We start from the raw sequence: 17012 nt of genomic DNA, 5'->3' as shown, positions 1-17012 counted from the left end.
AGCAAATTGAAACTGCTGAAAAAATACGAGAAATTGATCGTATTAATTTGGAGAAATCACTTTCTGTGGTAGACAATGGGTTAACGACTCTGTCTTCCAGAATATATTCTTTGGACAATATTGTATCCTCTGCCTTTGATGTGATAGACAGAGATTTGCTAATGTTACAACATGGCCAGTCTCAATTACGCTCTATTATAGAATTAGGCTGGACGCTGCAAAATCTTCGTTCAGGCTATGTGCCTTGGCGTTTAATCAACACGACGTCATTATTTTCCAGTTTTAACCTTACTGATAAACAGATCAGTTTGGCACAGAAAGGAGCAGACTATACAATCCTGAGCATCGAAAAACTCGAGAGATTACCATTGACAATGTCAGAGAGTCCTGTCATTGAATGGATAATACACGGAATTATCACAATTCCGATAACAACTTTCCGATTTAAAAAGTGCCTTGAGTACATACCTGCTGGCCAATATGAACAATTGGGTAAGGGATATGTAAAATCCGAATGGAAATTACCATACACTCATTCTTGCTATAGTGACAGCGACAAAAATGTATTTCTTAGTGGTAACAACTGTAAACACTCACTAAGCGGTATACTTTTGTGTCAGGGTATTAATTTACACGGAGCATGTGATGGAAATTCAAACCCTTTCATGCCACCAGCTAGTCTCACCTGCAACTCAGATAGAGCCCTTCTTTATGCAACTCGCAAACGGGAGTTACATTCTTAGAACGGATCACAGGTGTTGTGGCCTCGCGCCAGGGAAAAGTTATCTAGTACAAGTTACGTCCATGGTCAAATGTTGTATGCAAGCATTGTTCCCGAGCGGGCCTCCAGACATAGTGACTCCCCTCTGGCCTCGTCTGAATCTCTATTCTATACGAATTGATACATTAAGCAAAATGAAATCTGTGCTTTTACAGACAACAGTGCCTATAACGTCATCTAAAGAGACGTATGATCTTCTAGTCGCAAGGACGGCTACTGAAGTCCATGACCTTTTATCAACAAATTGCCCCGTGCATTTCGTAGAAATGTTCAGCCAACTCCTTAACATGTCTAGTGCAACAAGCATCCCAGGCATATTTAAGACAGTCTTTACGGGACTGCTAACACCCTTCCAGGCAATTTTGGGAATCTTTCCTAATTTTGTGCACTCCATTTTTGGCGGCATTCCACTATTTTTGGGACTCGTTGCAGGGATTCTATTTTTGACCCTCCTGCTACGTTATGGCAAGCCTCGGCTCAGACATAGCTCCCATGGGAATGGAAGAGACAATCCTAGCAATGCGCTACAGGGACAGGATAACTAACGTCCTCGGATTGGCCAGGCTGAGAGATCTAAACATGACCTGGTTCCTTTCATTCAGACCGATATGGCAAAATTGCATTTTACCTGTGCTACGGTGTATGCTTTGCGGCGATGAATGCGTGTTGGACATCTGTCTTTCACTTCCATCGGCAGTACCAATGGACGTCGATACTTTGCTCAGTCCAATAACGGCTCACGCATTGTGTTGTCCCCAGCGGCTACCAATCCTGATGACGGCATTCGTGGAGACTCCTGTACTACAGCCAAGTGGTAACAGTGGAACGAGTGACAAAAGCAACATCATCCAGGTACAACGTTCTGTGAGCATTGCTGGTCCTGCCTTCGATGACAGCAATCATTCTCACACCTGCCAAGTTACAGCGCTATCTAATTTGGTTGAACTATCACCTGATTTTGTAGACCAATTCTTTGCGAGCCTGTCTGATACGATGTTCTCACCCATAGAGAAACAATAACTTTTGAAAAGCTTTCCGACACACAGCGTTCCCATGAACTCTGAATTCGGCCTTCAGTTTTGATCAACAAAAACTGCCAGGAGCTTTGGAAATCTATTTTCTTTGAATTGGACAATTTTTTTAATATTGACCCTTTTTTGGCACAAACAATTCTTTGCTTAACGTAAAAACTATTCTTAGAGAACAGAAGCTTCACACTTCTATTTCTAAGCACATCTAGAGACATAACAACATGACACCAGCCTCTAGCACACATGTTATTTCTATGCATTTTTATGTGATGATTTATCTCGCCTTTCTTCTGTCAGAGATACTTCATGTGTAATTCTTTTTGCATAATCGTTCATTGATTTCATATGCAATACCTTTTGAATGATTACTATGCTTTTAAAAAAACGTACAGTACCTAAATTCCATGTATTACAAGTACGCCTATTTCGAATGCATTTATGTATTTTGGGGTGGGCAATGTTACACATGCATCTTATTGCTTAGTTTTAGTAATTTTGATGGACATGAAAACGTGGAGTGGGTGTTGCGTGCTTATCTAGGTTCCTGATCGATACTGTGACCTTATGCCCCTATTCGGCTATAAATCCATTTATTCCCTATATTGGCATAACCGTTCAAGTGCGATTTTCTGAAAAGTCATCTCTGGCCTCACACGAACAGAGCCACATTCCAGCATGACTCTCTGCTACTTCCTTTGCGACCAATTAGTGCAATGACAGAGCAGCAGTCACTATCTGATATTCCTAGATAACACTCCGAGTTCTTCAACAAGATAAAAACTTAGCAAACCTGGAAATCCCCGCTTGCTATGTTTTGATTAGTAATGGAACTCTAATGAGCAACTGATAACTGTCACTTCCTAGTGACATCTTTAATTGACGTCTTATGTCCAGCAAACTTGCGTCAAACCCGGCACCTGTCAGGTATAAATATTACCAACGTTGCCTTAAGCAATGTGAGATACGAGCTGTGAGTTTGTTGCCTGTTGCTGATGCCAGCTGCCTGCATGACCCTGTGTTGGTAAAAACTAGCACTCTGTCGCTGCAGCCTGCTATCCTGTGGTGGTGAAGCTGCTGATTACCATTATCGCCGCTACAGCGCAAACTATGGTGCAGTACGCTTGAGGAGCCGAGCAGCCGTCCTCTGCGAAGACATCCAGCCGATTCCAGCTGCCCGCGGACGCTGTCCCCCCTCCTTCCTCGACGCGCTGAGAGAAGCCGCTGCATTTCTCGTGCAGAGAAATCCAGTCCCGGCGCTTCCGGTTTACCCTCGCGGGTGACTGGGATATCGAGAGAGACCCCTGAAGGAGATACCAATCCTCCATCATTCTATTCAGAGGTATGGTGTTGACTAAACCCTTAGACGAGAATTCTTGAAACAAACCTTGGCAAAACCAACTTAACTTAAGCTACTTACTTACTCCCCCTTTCACGTGTTAGGCTTAGGTCAGGCACACTGGGGTAGGCTTAGTTAGAAACACCAGTTGAGTATGTTAGCCTAATGTATATATGACTGTATATATGTTTTATTACTTTTAAAACATTGTATGGCTAGGAAACCATATCAATGCTTTTACAGTTCTATTTCGCAATACTTATCTTACTGTACGTACTTTTTATAATAACAGTTATTGCAATTGTGGCAATACATTTCTCTTGTACGAGAAGAAAGACTGTTCAATAAATGTTAACCCTTTATTGATACACGCCCGTCTCTCTATTCTCTACATACTGTGAAAGTAAACTGCACTAGACTGACTGAGTGAAATCTATGTCTATTGTTTCACACGACCCTAGAGATTGACTCTTGATCTGAGGAGCAAAGTTGTCATGTTGCACGGTTGTTGGAAAACTGAATCCCTTCTTGTCTGTGCCAAGGAAGCTGATCACTTCCTATGCAGAGAAGAAAGTTTCCAGTGACCTCTGAGCTAGTTGGTAACACAACCCAATTAAGTTTAGCATAGTCAGTGGAGGCCTGGAATATCCGCAGTTCCACGTCGATACTACTGTTTATGTTATTCCAATGCGCAGGGCCTAGTGGGAAACTAGGAACTACACTACAGCTTGCCCAGTCTCAGCCCTCCCTGTGACGAGGCCAAAAAGGTGTACGTCACTGAGTGACAGACAGACTCATGAAACACAGGCTAAAGCTGAAAGCGCCCAGCCTGTGTTCAATGAGGAAGGCTTCCCCACGTCACATAAGGGTGTGGTTTTACATAGTTTAAGACCACAATAGGTCAGGGATGAAATCAAACAAGCCCTGCAAACATGCAACAGCTGGTGCATGTGCATGTGCACTATAGCATGGGCCTTTCAAACGTGCCTTACTACCGCTCAGAATGAACGAAAGCAAGGAAGATATAAAGAAAAACATATCTCTGTGGTGGCAGTAAAATAAAGGAAATACAAGGTGGAAAGTTGAGAGGGTGGCGCTCCGATGCTCCAATTAACCCACTGCCGTTCAGGGGGCCCCCTTCATATACTAAAGACTGGGGGCCCCCAAGCACCGCGGGGGCTGCGGGGGTGTTTGTTACGCCCCTGACTGATACAAGCATAAACATATCTATACAGCCACTCTCACAATCACTCACTGTCACATATAGTGATTTATATACTCCAAAACTCACATATACTGCCTTTCGCATATGTAGTTACTTACACATGTACCACTGAGACATCCATTCACTCACCAACATACCCTTACACACACTCACACACCCATACAGCCCTTCACAGATGCACTCTTGAACCCATACACCCAGTGAATTACCCACTCACACATCTATGCACAGAGTCACACACCCCCACCCACCCACCCAGAAATTCCAGCACCCATTCAGATTCTCAACCAATGAATTACCCATATAGACACCCATGTAGCTAGTCACCAACCCAGGCAGCCACTTATACATCAACTGACAAACTAATACAGACATTTATACAGTTTATTCACTAATCCATGCATTCAGTATGACATGTTTAATCAATCACTTATACAGTCAGTCACGCACCTAATAAATCATCTATCCAGACACTCATACACCCACTCATACTTCAATACACCTTGGCATATATATATACATATATAAACCATTTAAACTTTACAGAAAAAGACAGTCACTGGATGATGTCATCAGTGATGTCATCTGTGATGTCATTTGAGATGTCATCAGTGATGTCACTGACCATGTCATGAATGATGTAATATGTGACCTCATCAGCAGTGCATTGAGCGGGCTTGAGTTATAGCTAGCTCAACTAACTATAACGCCTGAATTTCTCTGGTTTTGTAGGAGTGTCCATCTAACTACAATGTCCCTGACACCTGTGTTTTTTTCAGTGAATATATATATATATATTCCAGCCAAACACTCTCCTTTGTATAAGAAAGAAAACCGGGCCACTTAAAGTTTTTGCAAAGCGTGTTTTAATTCAAAAACGTCTTTTCCTCTTGAAAAACTTACTTAAAAAAACCATAGGTTTCAGGCCTTATATAGTTAGGAATTAGCATTTAAAAAACCTTGCAAATTAACTTACAAAACCACAGGTTTCAGGCCTTATATAGTTAGGAATTAGCATTTTAAAAACCTTGCAAATCCACTTAAAAAACCAAAGGTTTCAGGCCTTATATAGTAATACATTCCTTACAAAGGAATGAGTGAATGTGTGTGTAGACCTAGGAATCAGTGAGTGCGTATGTAGTAACTGGTATTGGTGTGTCAATGGTTTCAAGAATGGTAGTCTGTATTTAACACTGGGTGTATCAAAGGTTATATTAGAGTATGAGGAGGTGCATCGTATTATCACATGAATGATATCAACAGGGATGTCATCAGTGATGTCAAATGAGATGTAATCAGTGATGTCATCAGTGATGTCATTTGAGATGTCATCAGTGATGTCATCAGTGATGTCACTGACCATGTCATGAATGATGTATATATATATAATATGTGACATCAGCAGCAGGGGATTGCGGGTGCGCGAAATATAGTTAGTACAACTAACTATATAGGAGCAATTTCAATGGTTTTTTAAATGCTAATTCCTAACTATATAAGGCCTGAAACCTATGGTTTTTTAAGTGAATTTGCAAGGTTTTTAAAATGCGAATTCCTAACTATATGAGGCCTGAAACCTATGTTTTTTTTAAGTGAATATATATATATATATATATATATATATATATATATATATATATATATATATATATATATATATATATATATATATATATATATATATATATATATATATATATATATATATATATATGTATGTATGTATGTATTTGTATATATATATATATATATCTATGTCTAATAACTTTGGCGTTTGTGGACGGAATTGGCTGAAATTTTCAGGAAAATGGAACATTTTGTTTCTGAGCAGCCCCTGACAATTTGGGGGGGTTTCATCAAGGGGGGGCCGAGAAAAAAGGGGGGTCCCAAAACGCGTTTTTCCCATGTTAATTTCCGTAGGGCGGTTGGCCTCACTTTTAGCTCGAACGGCTGAATGGATTTGCACGAAACTTGGCAAAATTGTAGGGACTGTTAGCCCGATGTGCCTTTGCTAGGTCTCAATATATGTGCTCCAGTGGATTTTGAGTAATTTAGGTTCAAACAAAGATATATATCTGGGCGGAGCCTAACCACACATCTGATCTGATTGGCTGTCAGCACTTCATCCAAGAAGTGTTGGCAGCCATCTTGGGACCAATATACATGATAGCACCTCATTAAAAAGCATTGTAGTTAATAGAGGGTTTTAGGACTTTAGTTACATTATAAATCATTTGTTGATGGTACCATACTCGTTTTAGGAATTGTGGTGGGTTCTAAGGTGATTTTACCATGTGAAAAAACCTTCTGCTGTGATATCATGAATATTGTTTGAAAGAAAACTAATATCTCATGATTTTCCCACAGTGGTTTGGAAGGGGATCTATAAGCTAAATTGAAAGCATATTTTCTGTAAATTCACATTATCTTTCTCAGTCATGTGAAAATGAAGTCTGACATTCTCAGTAAAACATGTACATCCAACAAGGACAGAGACTGTCAGTTGATTCCTTTGTGTTCTACTGCAGCCTCCTAGAGTGTTCTAAAGAACAACTAGAGCGCTAACAGTCCTACTTATTACAAAGGTATGGCACACCTGAAGCCATCTTGATTGGAATAAAGTGGTAACTCTTAAAACATTTAATTTAAAAAGAAACAACATGATGGGGTATATTTTGCCATAGAAAGTATGATTAGTGCTGCAGAATGAAAAATTAGGGCACATTTTGAGTGACTTCTCAAATCCTTTTCTATTTCATTAAAACATTCTGACATGCAGTCTCCCAAAATGGCCACCAGAGACAAAAGAGCCCAAATGTAGCCCAAATATCACCCAGATGTAGCCCAAGTATAGCCCAATGACAGAATGTCCCAGAGTGTTCTAAAGAACAACTAGAGCGCTAACAGTCCTACTTATTACAAAGGTATGGCACACCTGAAGCCATCTTGATTGGAATAAAGTGGTAACTCTTAAAACATTTAATTTAAAAAGAAACAACATGAGGGGGTATATTTTGCCATAGAAAGTATGATTAGTGCTGCAGAATGAAAAATTAGGGCACATTTTGAGTGACTTCTCAAATCCTTTTCTATTTCATTAAAACATTCTGACATGCAGTCTCCCAAAATGGCCACCAGAGACAAAAGAGCCCAAATGTAGCCAGAATATCACCCAGATGTAGCCCAAGTATAGCCCAATGACAGAATGTCCCAGAGTGTTCTAAAGAACAACTAGAGCGCTAACAGTCCTACTTATTACAAAGGTACAGCACACCTGGAGCCATCGTAATGGGAATAAAGTGGTAACTCTTAAAACATTTAATTTAAAAAGGAACAAAATGAGGGGGTATATTATGCAATAGAAGGTATTATTAGTGCTGCAGAAAGAAAAATTAGGGCACATTTTGAGTGACTTTTCAAATCCTCTTCTATTTCATTAAAAAATTCTGACATGCAGTCTCCCAAAATGGCCACCAGAGACAAAAGAGCCCAAATGTAGCCCAAATATCACCCAGATGTAGCCCAAGTATAGCCCAATGACAGAATGTCCCAGAGTGTTCTAAAGAACAACTAGAGCGCTAACAGTCCTACTTATTACAAAGGTATGGCACACCTGAAGCCATCTTGATTGGAATAAAGTGGTAACTCTTAAAACATTTAATTTAAAAAGGAACAAAATGAGGGGGTATATTTTGCCATATGAATTATGATTAGTGCTGCAGAAAGAAAAATTAGGGCACATTTTGAGTGACTTCTCAAACCCTCTTCAATTTCATTAAAAAATTCTGACATACAGTCTCCCAAGATGGCCACCAGAGACAAAAGAGCCTAAATGTAGCCCAAATATCACCCAGATGTACCCCAAGTATAGCCCAATGACAGAATGTCCCAGAGTGTTCTAAAGAACAACTAGAGCGCTAACAGTCTTACTTATGACAAAAGTATGGCACACCAGAAGCCATCTTGATTGGAATGAAGTGGTAAGTCTGAAAACACTCAATTTGAAAAGGAACAACATGAGGGGGTTAATTTTGCCATAGAAAGTATGATTAGTGCTTCAGAAAGAAAAATTAGGGATCATTTTGAGTGACTTCTCAAATCCTCTTCTATTTCATTAAAAAAAATCTGACATGCAGACTGAAACATGCACTTGAATACCAGCAGCAGACGTCCCTGGTGAGCAGTAGCTTTACTACAGTGATCTAATGTGCAACTAGAGTGCTAACATTCAGAATTTATGGCAAATGTGTGACACATCTGAATGCCTTCTTGATGGAACCAAAGTAAACAAGCATTGAAAATGCAATAGATCTCGCCCTCGTTTAAGTTAAAGCCATTCTGTTTGTAATGAGGTGGCTTTTTAGCTTTGCTTTTATTAGTGTTTGTTCAACTTTCATGTAAATAACATGCATCTGCATGCATATAAGCATATGTATGCATGCATTTATGTTTGTATTTATATAGATATACAGATGATATATGTTTATATATGTATGTATATATATATTCACTGAAAAAACCATAGGCTATAGACCATATATAGTTAGGAATTAGCATTTACAAAACCTTGAAAATTCACTGAAAAAACGATAGGTTATAGACCATATATAGTTAGGAATTAGCATTTACAAAACCTTGAAAATTCACTGAAAAAACCATAGGTTATAGACCATATATAGTTAGGAATTCGCATTTACAAAACCTTATTTTACTCACACAAAACCATTGAAATTCCATATATAGTTAGTTGCACTAACTATATATCGCGCACCCGCAATCCACTGCTGATGATGTCACATATTACATCATTCATGACATGGTCAGTGACATCACTGATGACATCACTGATGACATCTCAAATGACATCACTGATGACATCACTGATGACAACATCCAGTGACTGTATGTTTCTGTAAAGTTAAAATATGTCTTACATATTGAAGAATGAGTGGATGTATAAGTGTCTGGATGAAGGATTTAGTAGGTGCATGACTGACTGTATGAGTGAGTGATTAAATGTGTCTCACTGAGTGCATGGGTTAGTGACTAAACTGTCTTAATTTGTGCATCATTATGTCTGTTGTTCTGTAAACTGTTGCATGTGTTGATAAGTAGCTATATGAGTAACTATATGGGTTATTGATTGGTTGCCCAAGTATTTGTATGGGAGACTGAGTGTGTGTGTGGGTGGCTGGGAGGTGTATGACTCTGTGCATAGATATGTGAGCAGTTGATTCACTAGATGTATGGTTTCAAAAGTGCATGTGGAAACAGCTGTATGGGCGGTTGACTGTGTGCATGAGTGTATTGGTGAGTGAATGGATATCTCAGTGCTACATGTCAAAGTAAGTACATATGTAAAACACAGTACATGTGAGAGTTGACATATATAAATAACTGTGCATAAGAGCCAGTGAATGTGTGAATGGCTGTATGGATCATTGTGAACTTGTATCAGGGATTGTATAAGAGAGTAAATATGTGTTAGTATATGTTTGAATAAGTAAAGTTTGTATAACTGTATAGTTGAGGAAATGGAGGTGTGATTGATTCTTTGCATGACTGACTAGGTGTGTGAGTAACTCCATGGATGAGTGACAGTCTGTGAGTGTCTGTTTACACTGATTGTATCTAAGGTTATATTAGAGTCTGAAGAGGTTCATCGTATTATCACATGAATGATATCATCAGTGATGTGATCAGTAATGTCAAATGAGATGTCATCAGTGATGTCATCAGTGATGTCATTTGAGATGTCATCAGTGATGTCATCAGTGATGTCACTGACCATGTCATGAATGATGTAATATGTGACATCATCAGCAGTGGATTGCGGGTGCGCGATATATAGTTAGTGCAACTAACTATATATGGAATTTCAATGGTTTTGTGTGAGTAAAATAAGGTTTTGTAAATGCGAATTCCTAACTATATATGGTCTATAACCTATGGTTTTATTCAGTGAATATATATATATATATATATATATATATATATATATATATGTAAAGAGATTCAGAGCCCAACTCCAACTTCTTTGGCAAGCTGACTTTATTCGTCTCATGCAGAGCAGTTTCACAACACTCAATAACTCCCCAACCGGTTTCGGCTTCTTTGCCTTGTTCACAGGTGAGTGTCTTAATTGATTCCTTAGGGGTCACATGACCCATAGCGGTTCCTACGGGCCCCAGAATGCACCGAAATAATATCCATGAGTCAAAAATAGGTGTCTCTCCACAGTGCATACTTGAAAGTACATAAAAAGCATAGTGCACTTCGCTGCCTTGCATGAAAAATATGCGCTTGACAATGCGGTGTCCCAGAGAGAGAAACTCCCTCTTCTCCCTTTCTCCATTACGTTACCAAATAGCTGCTGTAATTCCTGTAGCTGGTACGTAGTGAGAGCGAGTCATGCCCCCTCAGTTCAATATTCCAAAAGTGCTCCATTTTACTGGGGGCCCCCGACTCTGCAGGGCGGACTCTGTAGCAGGAACGGAGAATCCTGTTACTTTAACAACACAAAGAGATTCAGAGCCCAACTCCGACTTCTTTGGCAAGCTGACTTTATTTGTCTCGTGCAGAGCAGTTTCACAACACTCAATAACTCCCCAACCGGTTTCAGCTTCTCTGCCTTGTTCACAGGTGAGTGTCTTAATTGATTCCTTAGTGGTCACATGACCCATAGCGGTTCCTACGGGCCCCAGAATGCACCGAAATAATATCCATGAGTCCAAAAATAGATGTCTCTCCACAGTGCATACTTGAAAGTACACATATATATATATATATATATATATATATATATATATATATATATAAACATATATATATATATATATATATATATACTAGCAGCCCGTCCCGACTTTGTCTGGGTGCAACAGGCTTCCCCGCCCCCGCCCGCCCCGACATTGTGCAGCAGCCCGGGCCCCCGCCCAGCCTGTCCCCCGCCTGTCCCGACCCCCGTCTGCCCCGACCCCCACCTGCCCCGACATGGGTCCCCTTACCTGAGCCGCCGCTCCTCCCGCCTGTCCGCTACTCGCACCGCCGCTGGCCTGCCCGCTGCTCCTCACGTCACCGCTCCTCCCCCGCTCCATGTCCGCCGCTCCCTTACCTCAGCCGCCGCTCCTCCAGCCTGTCCGCTGCTCGCACCGCCGCTGGCCTGTCCGCTGCTCCTCACATCACCGCTCCTCCCCCGCGCCATGTCCGCCACTCCTTGTCGCGCTCCTGGACGCCGCTCCTCCCCGCGCACCTGACGTGAGCACGCACGTCGCGGCTGGCGCTACTTCGGAGGGACTACTTTTTTTTTTACTGTAAATTTTTTCAATAACGTTTGAAAAAAAATTTATATAGCCTATAACCATCTACACACCCTGACGATACCAACGGTGTATCGGGTGTGTGGATTGGCGCTGTGGTTCTCGAGTTTACCCGCCTCAAAGGCTGAAAGTTCTTCCTTTATTATAGTAGTATATATATATATATATATGTATATATATATATATATATATATATATATATATATATATATATATATATATACATATATATATATATATATATTAAAAAAAACTATAGTGTGGTATGTTTTCTAATGATATTATTGTGAAACAATATTTCATTTTTAATATTTTTGTACTTAACATTATAAGTATAGGGACTCAATATTTTGGAAACAATATTTTTGACACAATATGTATGCAACATGATATTGTTTTTTTTAATTTTCCTGCAGTGATATGTTACGGTCAGGTCCAGGTGGAATTGGTCAGCTGAACTCTTCAGGAAAATTAGTTTCTTGCAGCTTTTCTGTCCAGGTAGCTTAACAGGAGGTCAGCCAACTGACCCTTGCAATCCACTTCTTGGTCTTGGGTACAAGTGGGAGAGGCCCAGCCCTCAGGGTTCTCTTCACAGGTCACAGCAGTAGGTGCAGTATTTTTCTGTCTTCCACAGGCCCATCAGTGCTCTGAACAGTATACTAGGGGTGCCATATTTATGCTCAGTGCCAGTCTGTGAATGGAGGAAAACTCCTGACAACTCCCTAACCAAAGGGGTAAAATTCCATGGGCTGACCCTATCTACTTTTGAAGCCCTTCATGTATGGTTTGCTGCAAACTATTCCACAGTACCCCTCTTTCTCTAAAACCAATATGGCAGAACCATTATTTTCCTGAGCAGAGCTCCCTATGCCCACCTAGAGGTGTGGCTATGATAATGGACTAACACTCTTTTGTGGTCACGCCAAACAGTTCCAGGGTAGCTGCTCCTACAACTGAGTTTGGAGAAAAGCTATTTATATAAACAACAATGAGGTAGAGTTAGCTGTGAGCAGCATGAGGCAGTTACAGAGTAGGCATCCTTTGAAGCTCAGGAAGGGTCTGGGCAAAGCCCACAGGACATCCTGATCAGGGACAAAAATAGATCTTCACACTCAAGCCCTTTTTTCACAGTCTGGGAGCAATACACATCTCATCACAGGGGAGCCATCAACAGTTAAATGACACTGAAACTTGGCAGAAAGATACATTTGGCTTAGTTGGGAAACTGACCAATTTCTAAAAGTGCCATTTTCAAATTAGTAATATAAAATCTACACCCGGGCGTAGTTCTGCTCCGCAAAGCTTCGCAAGTAGCTGAGTGTATTGGATAAATGCTGTTTGCAGTGATTTTCATTGCCAGATGCTTGTCTGCACTGTGCAATCATCGTGAACGGCGCATGCACAGCGTGAGCAGGTGCTGCTTCCTTTCTGCCACTCCAGTAGATGTTTTACACGAACTGCAGATTTCTCAATGCGAGCGGACAGTTTCTCAATGCAAGCATTCGTGAGCATACGCGACCACTCACAATGAGAAATATGACCGCCTGCATTGAGAAATCTCGCCGGTAAGTTAATTTACCACGCTAAATCTCGCCAACTTGATGTTGACAATCGCGAACGAGGAAAAATATCACCGGGGGTCGATTTTCCTCACTCACCCTCACCAACTTGACATTGACAAATGAGAGTGAGGGAAAAAATTGTGCTCCGCTATGCAGAGTAGAGTTTTTCAGAACTCTGCCAGCTCTGCGTAACGCAGAGTGCGGAAATTTCCACAAACTCCGTGAGCGGAGCAGAGTTCACCACCCAGACTTAATAAAATCTGACTTGGCCATTAGGTTGAGTCTCTGAATCCCTTTTGCTAGCTTCTCCCAAAATGTAGTTATGCATTATAAGGCGTTACAATGTTACCCATTGCTCACCTATGAGAACACCAGCCTTGCCGCAGTGAAAAATGATTTTGGAGGATTTGTATCCCCAGGACATGTAAAACGTAAAATGTGCATGTCCTACATTTACATGCCATGCACCCTGCCTTATGGGTCTTTAGAGCCTACCCTAAGAATGACTTATAAATATTAAAAAATAAGTTTTACGTCTGTTAAAAGGTTGGTTTTGCTAGGTTCCATTTGTGGACCAGGTCGAACCGGTGGTATTAAAACTGCACAAATAAGCTGCAGGGTAGGCCTGGAGACATACTGTGAATTGACACATTAGTGATGGCACAGCATGTGATGCAGTCCACTGATGACATTTAAATTATAGGCCCTGGGTACACTTTTCTACCACATACTAGAGACTCAAAGTTAAGTTAAATATGGCAACCAGCAGTGTTGCCAATTTCAACATGTTTTAGGGGTCAGAGAACATGCACTGGCCCCTGGTTAGCAGTGTCCCAATGTGTCTCAATGTGTCATATTGTTGAGGAGTGGAAGTTTATGAGGAAAGACTCCTTTTTCACCATGACACATTTCAATGAATTGCACCCATGTTATATGGCCACTGTAGCTGACTGTTCACATCAAGCTTTCTCACAACTGTATTGCATTTGAAAGGAAATCAGTTGATGAAGTTATATTGCCTGTTTATAATTCAGCACCGATTAGTTCATCTTAATATTGCTTTTTTAATATGGGCTGTAATACATGTGTATGCACTTTGGGTATTATTAAAACAATAAAGAAATACATGAAAGGTAAAAAACAAAAGTACCACACAAGCTTGTCAGAGCCATACCTATTGAATTTGCTAATGTTTATCTCACTTGGCATAACATTGATTAGTGTGTGTTCCTGAGGAATCCACAGTAAGCCTTTTTACCTTGTATACTGTTTGTCTCTTGACATGTGACCTCTTCAGTTTTGACTTATTCCGAAATGTATTTTATCTATTTAGATTTTTATTACTTATCAATCATATATCTATTTTGTGCAAATATATATTTTTGAATGTGTAATCCACTTCTGTTAGCCACTTAACCGCGGCAGCAATTCTGCTGCGGTGCGGCGGTTCTGCGCAGTAGGCAGGGCCACGACGGCCAACGTACGTGCGCAGCACTACAGAGGTAGTGCGCACGACAGCTGTTGGCCGTCGGAAGCAGCGAAGGGGTAAATGGATGGAATTTATATTGATCAAATAAAACTCATCATCAGCAATGCACTCTATGTTGGCACTCCAACGAGATCACACAAAGACTCCAGCACATCCAAAACACAGCTGACAGACATCCTATATGTCCCAAGAAGTACTAACATCACATCACTTCACAGCTCACTGAACTACACTTGCTACCCATCCAGAAACCTTGCAAATTCAAGCTGCCAATCCATGCCCACAAAGCCCTCCACAACACCGGACCAGCATATCTCAACAACTGAGTTCAACTCTACCAACCTCTCAGACAACTACGCTCCACCTCTCTCTCCCTTGCATGAGTCCCAGCATCCGCAGAAGCAAGTCAGGAGGCTGCTCCTTCTCCTTCATTGCCACCAAGAACTGGAACAAATTTCCTCAACAAATCAGGACTGAAGACCTGACTTTTCAACTAGCGGCACTGCCTGGCCTACTTTCCTGCTCCAACGCCTGGGTACCCTCACCAGTGATAAGCAGCGCCGCTGCGCCATACAAATCGACATAACATAACCAAACATAACAAAGCATAGCCAAACATAAACATAGCATGTATTTTTGTCGCAGTGACTCACTTCAGTGTGTCATTGTAGGTATTTGTAAAAAGGTACTAGGTAGACTAAAGCTCGGTTTTCCTTATTTTATTAAGAAAATGTAAATACTTTCAACCATATGCAGAAAATATGATACATTGTATGATAAGGATGTCAACATAAGTATTTCACCTTTTCCTACATCCAGGATCTAAAACCGGTGGTGGTGACTTTATTTACCAGTAAAGTGTAAACTGATAACTTAATAGTGGACTCCAGTGAGAAAATGTAGACCGCTTTCAGTTGCTAAAGATATTTTGAAGACACTTTGCTAGTGTGATAAAAAAATATACTGCCTATGTATAAACATTCCCATATGCATTGTACACTGCACAAACAAGTATATAGTGTGCCATTAATATATTTCAGAAACAAAGGGAAAGACAAAGTAATGCCTTCTGTTTTTTTTTGTTTCTCAGGGATCCGTGGACGGAAATAGAGAAGAGAATAAAACAATCCATTACTAAGATTGAAAAGGTGGACTATGATGAGAGCGGCCGAGAAGTGCTCAAGATCTTCCCTCAGGCTGACTGCGTGTTGAGCCCTTACCACCTGACGATGCTCTGCAAGGACCACGGCTCCTTCATCAGCAGTGTGAAAAATATGTCTTCTTTGTTGAAAGTTGGGGGGAATTTGATTATATCTGTGTTTATTCAGTGCACATTTTGGTACATAGGAACACTCAAGTTCCCAGTGCTGTGCATTGAAGAGGATTTTGTGAGGAAAGTTTTGGGCGAGGAAGGATTTGTTATTAAGAAGGCTGTGATGAACCCAAGAAGCAGCCCAACTACATTTTCAGTCATGGATTATGTAAGCATTCTGTTTATTTTAGCTCAGAAGACAGAGAACGTGCAATAGTCTGAAATGGCAGCAGGGAAACGATGGATGCTATTCACAGAGTGTGATTGCTCTTCAACAAAGAATACTTTCCGTGTCTGAAATGCATCTGCAGTGCTTTCAGTGTGGTTTGATTGCTACTCGTTGGCCCCACTCATTAACCCCTTCGTTGTGCATTGCTTTCATTAGAAGCCGTTATGCATAACATGAGACTATGAACTTTTTAAACTTTTGTAGGAGAAATGGCAGTTCAATATACAGCATAGAAAATGTGGCATAAACTTTGATCACCTTTCGTAATAAAACGAATTAAATAGGTCTAGAAGGTTTTCATTTCCAGTTTTTGAACAGCATTTGAAAACAACAGTACGGGCGCCAAAAACATCATGGGGCTCCCAGAAAGAAAAAAAAATACAGTTGATGCCGGCATAGGTAAGAGCCCAGGGGGAGGGCAAGGTGGGAGGAGGAGTTGACAGACAACAGCTTACATAAAAAAAAACCACTTACCTTGAACTCGCTGCATTGCTAAGTTGGCGATGCTGCGAGCACAAGGTAAGTTGCTTTATTTACTTAATTTGAATTAACCAGTCGTCTGTTGACCTCCCCCCATCTCTGCCTACCGCTCTTACCTGTGCAGGTCGCCACTGAAAAAAACATTAGAGTTCCTAAGACAGAAGAGCAGCGAAAATCAAGCTTTGACAGTGTGAATGGAGAAGTGCTAATCTGACTCCTTTAAATATGCCACCTCGCACTGGAAGGAA

The 17012-nt window shown here is 40.8% G+C and overlaps 1 protein-coding gene across 1 annotated transcript in view; it reads left to right on the top strand.

Moving 5' to 3' along the window:
* LOC147732898 (nicotinamide N-methyltransferase-like) overlaps nt 1-16650 on the top strand; it is a 194452-nt gene extending 177802 nt beyond the window's left edge. The window contains exon 3 of the mRNA XM_086957441.1: nt 15834-16650. Coding sequence (XP_086813567.1) covers nt 15834-16272 — 439 coding nt within the window. The 3' untranslated portion in view covers nt 16273-16650. The remainder of the gene's footprint in view (nt 1-15833) is intronic.
* The last annotated feature ends 362 nt before the right edge of the window (nt 16651-17012 follow it).

This window comes from Lissotriton vulgaris, chromosome 2_1 (genome assembly GCF_964263255.1).
Source record: "Lissotriton vulgaris chromosome 2_1, aLisVul1.2, whole genome shotgun sequence".
Taxonomy (NCBI): Eukaryota; Metazoa; Chordata; class Amphibia; order Caudata; family Salamandridae; genus Lissotriton; species Lissotriton vulgaris.
This window is presented reverse-complemented; position numbering and strand designations above follow the sequence as displayed.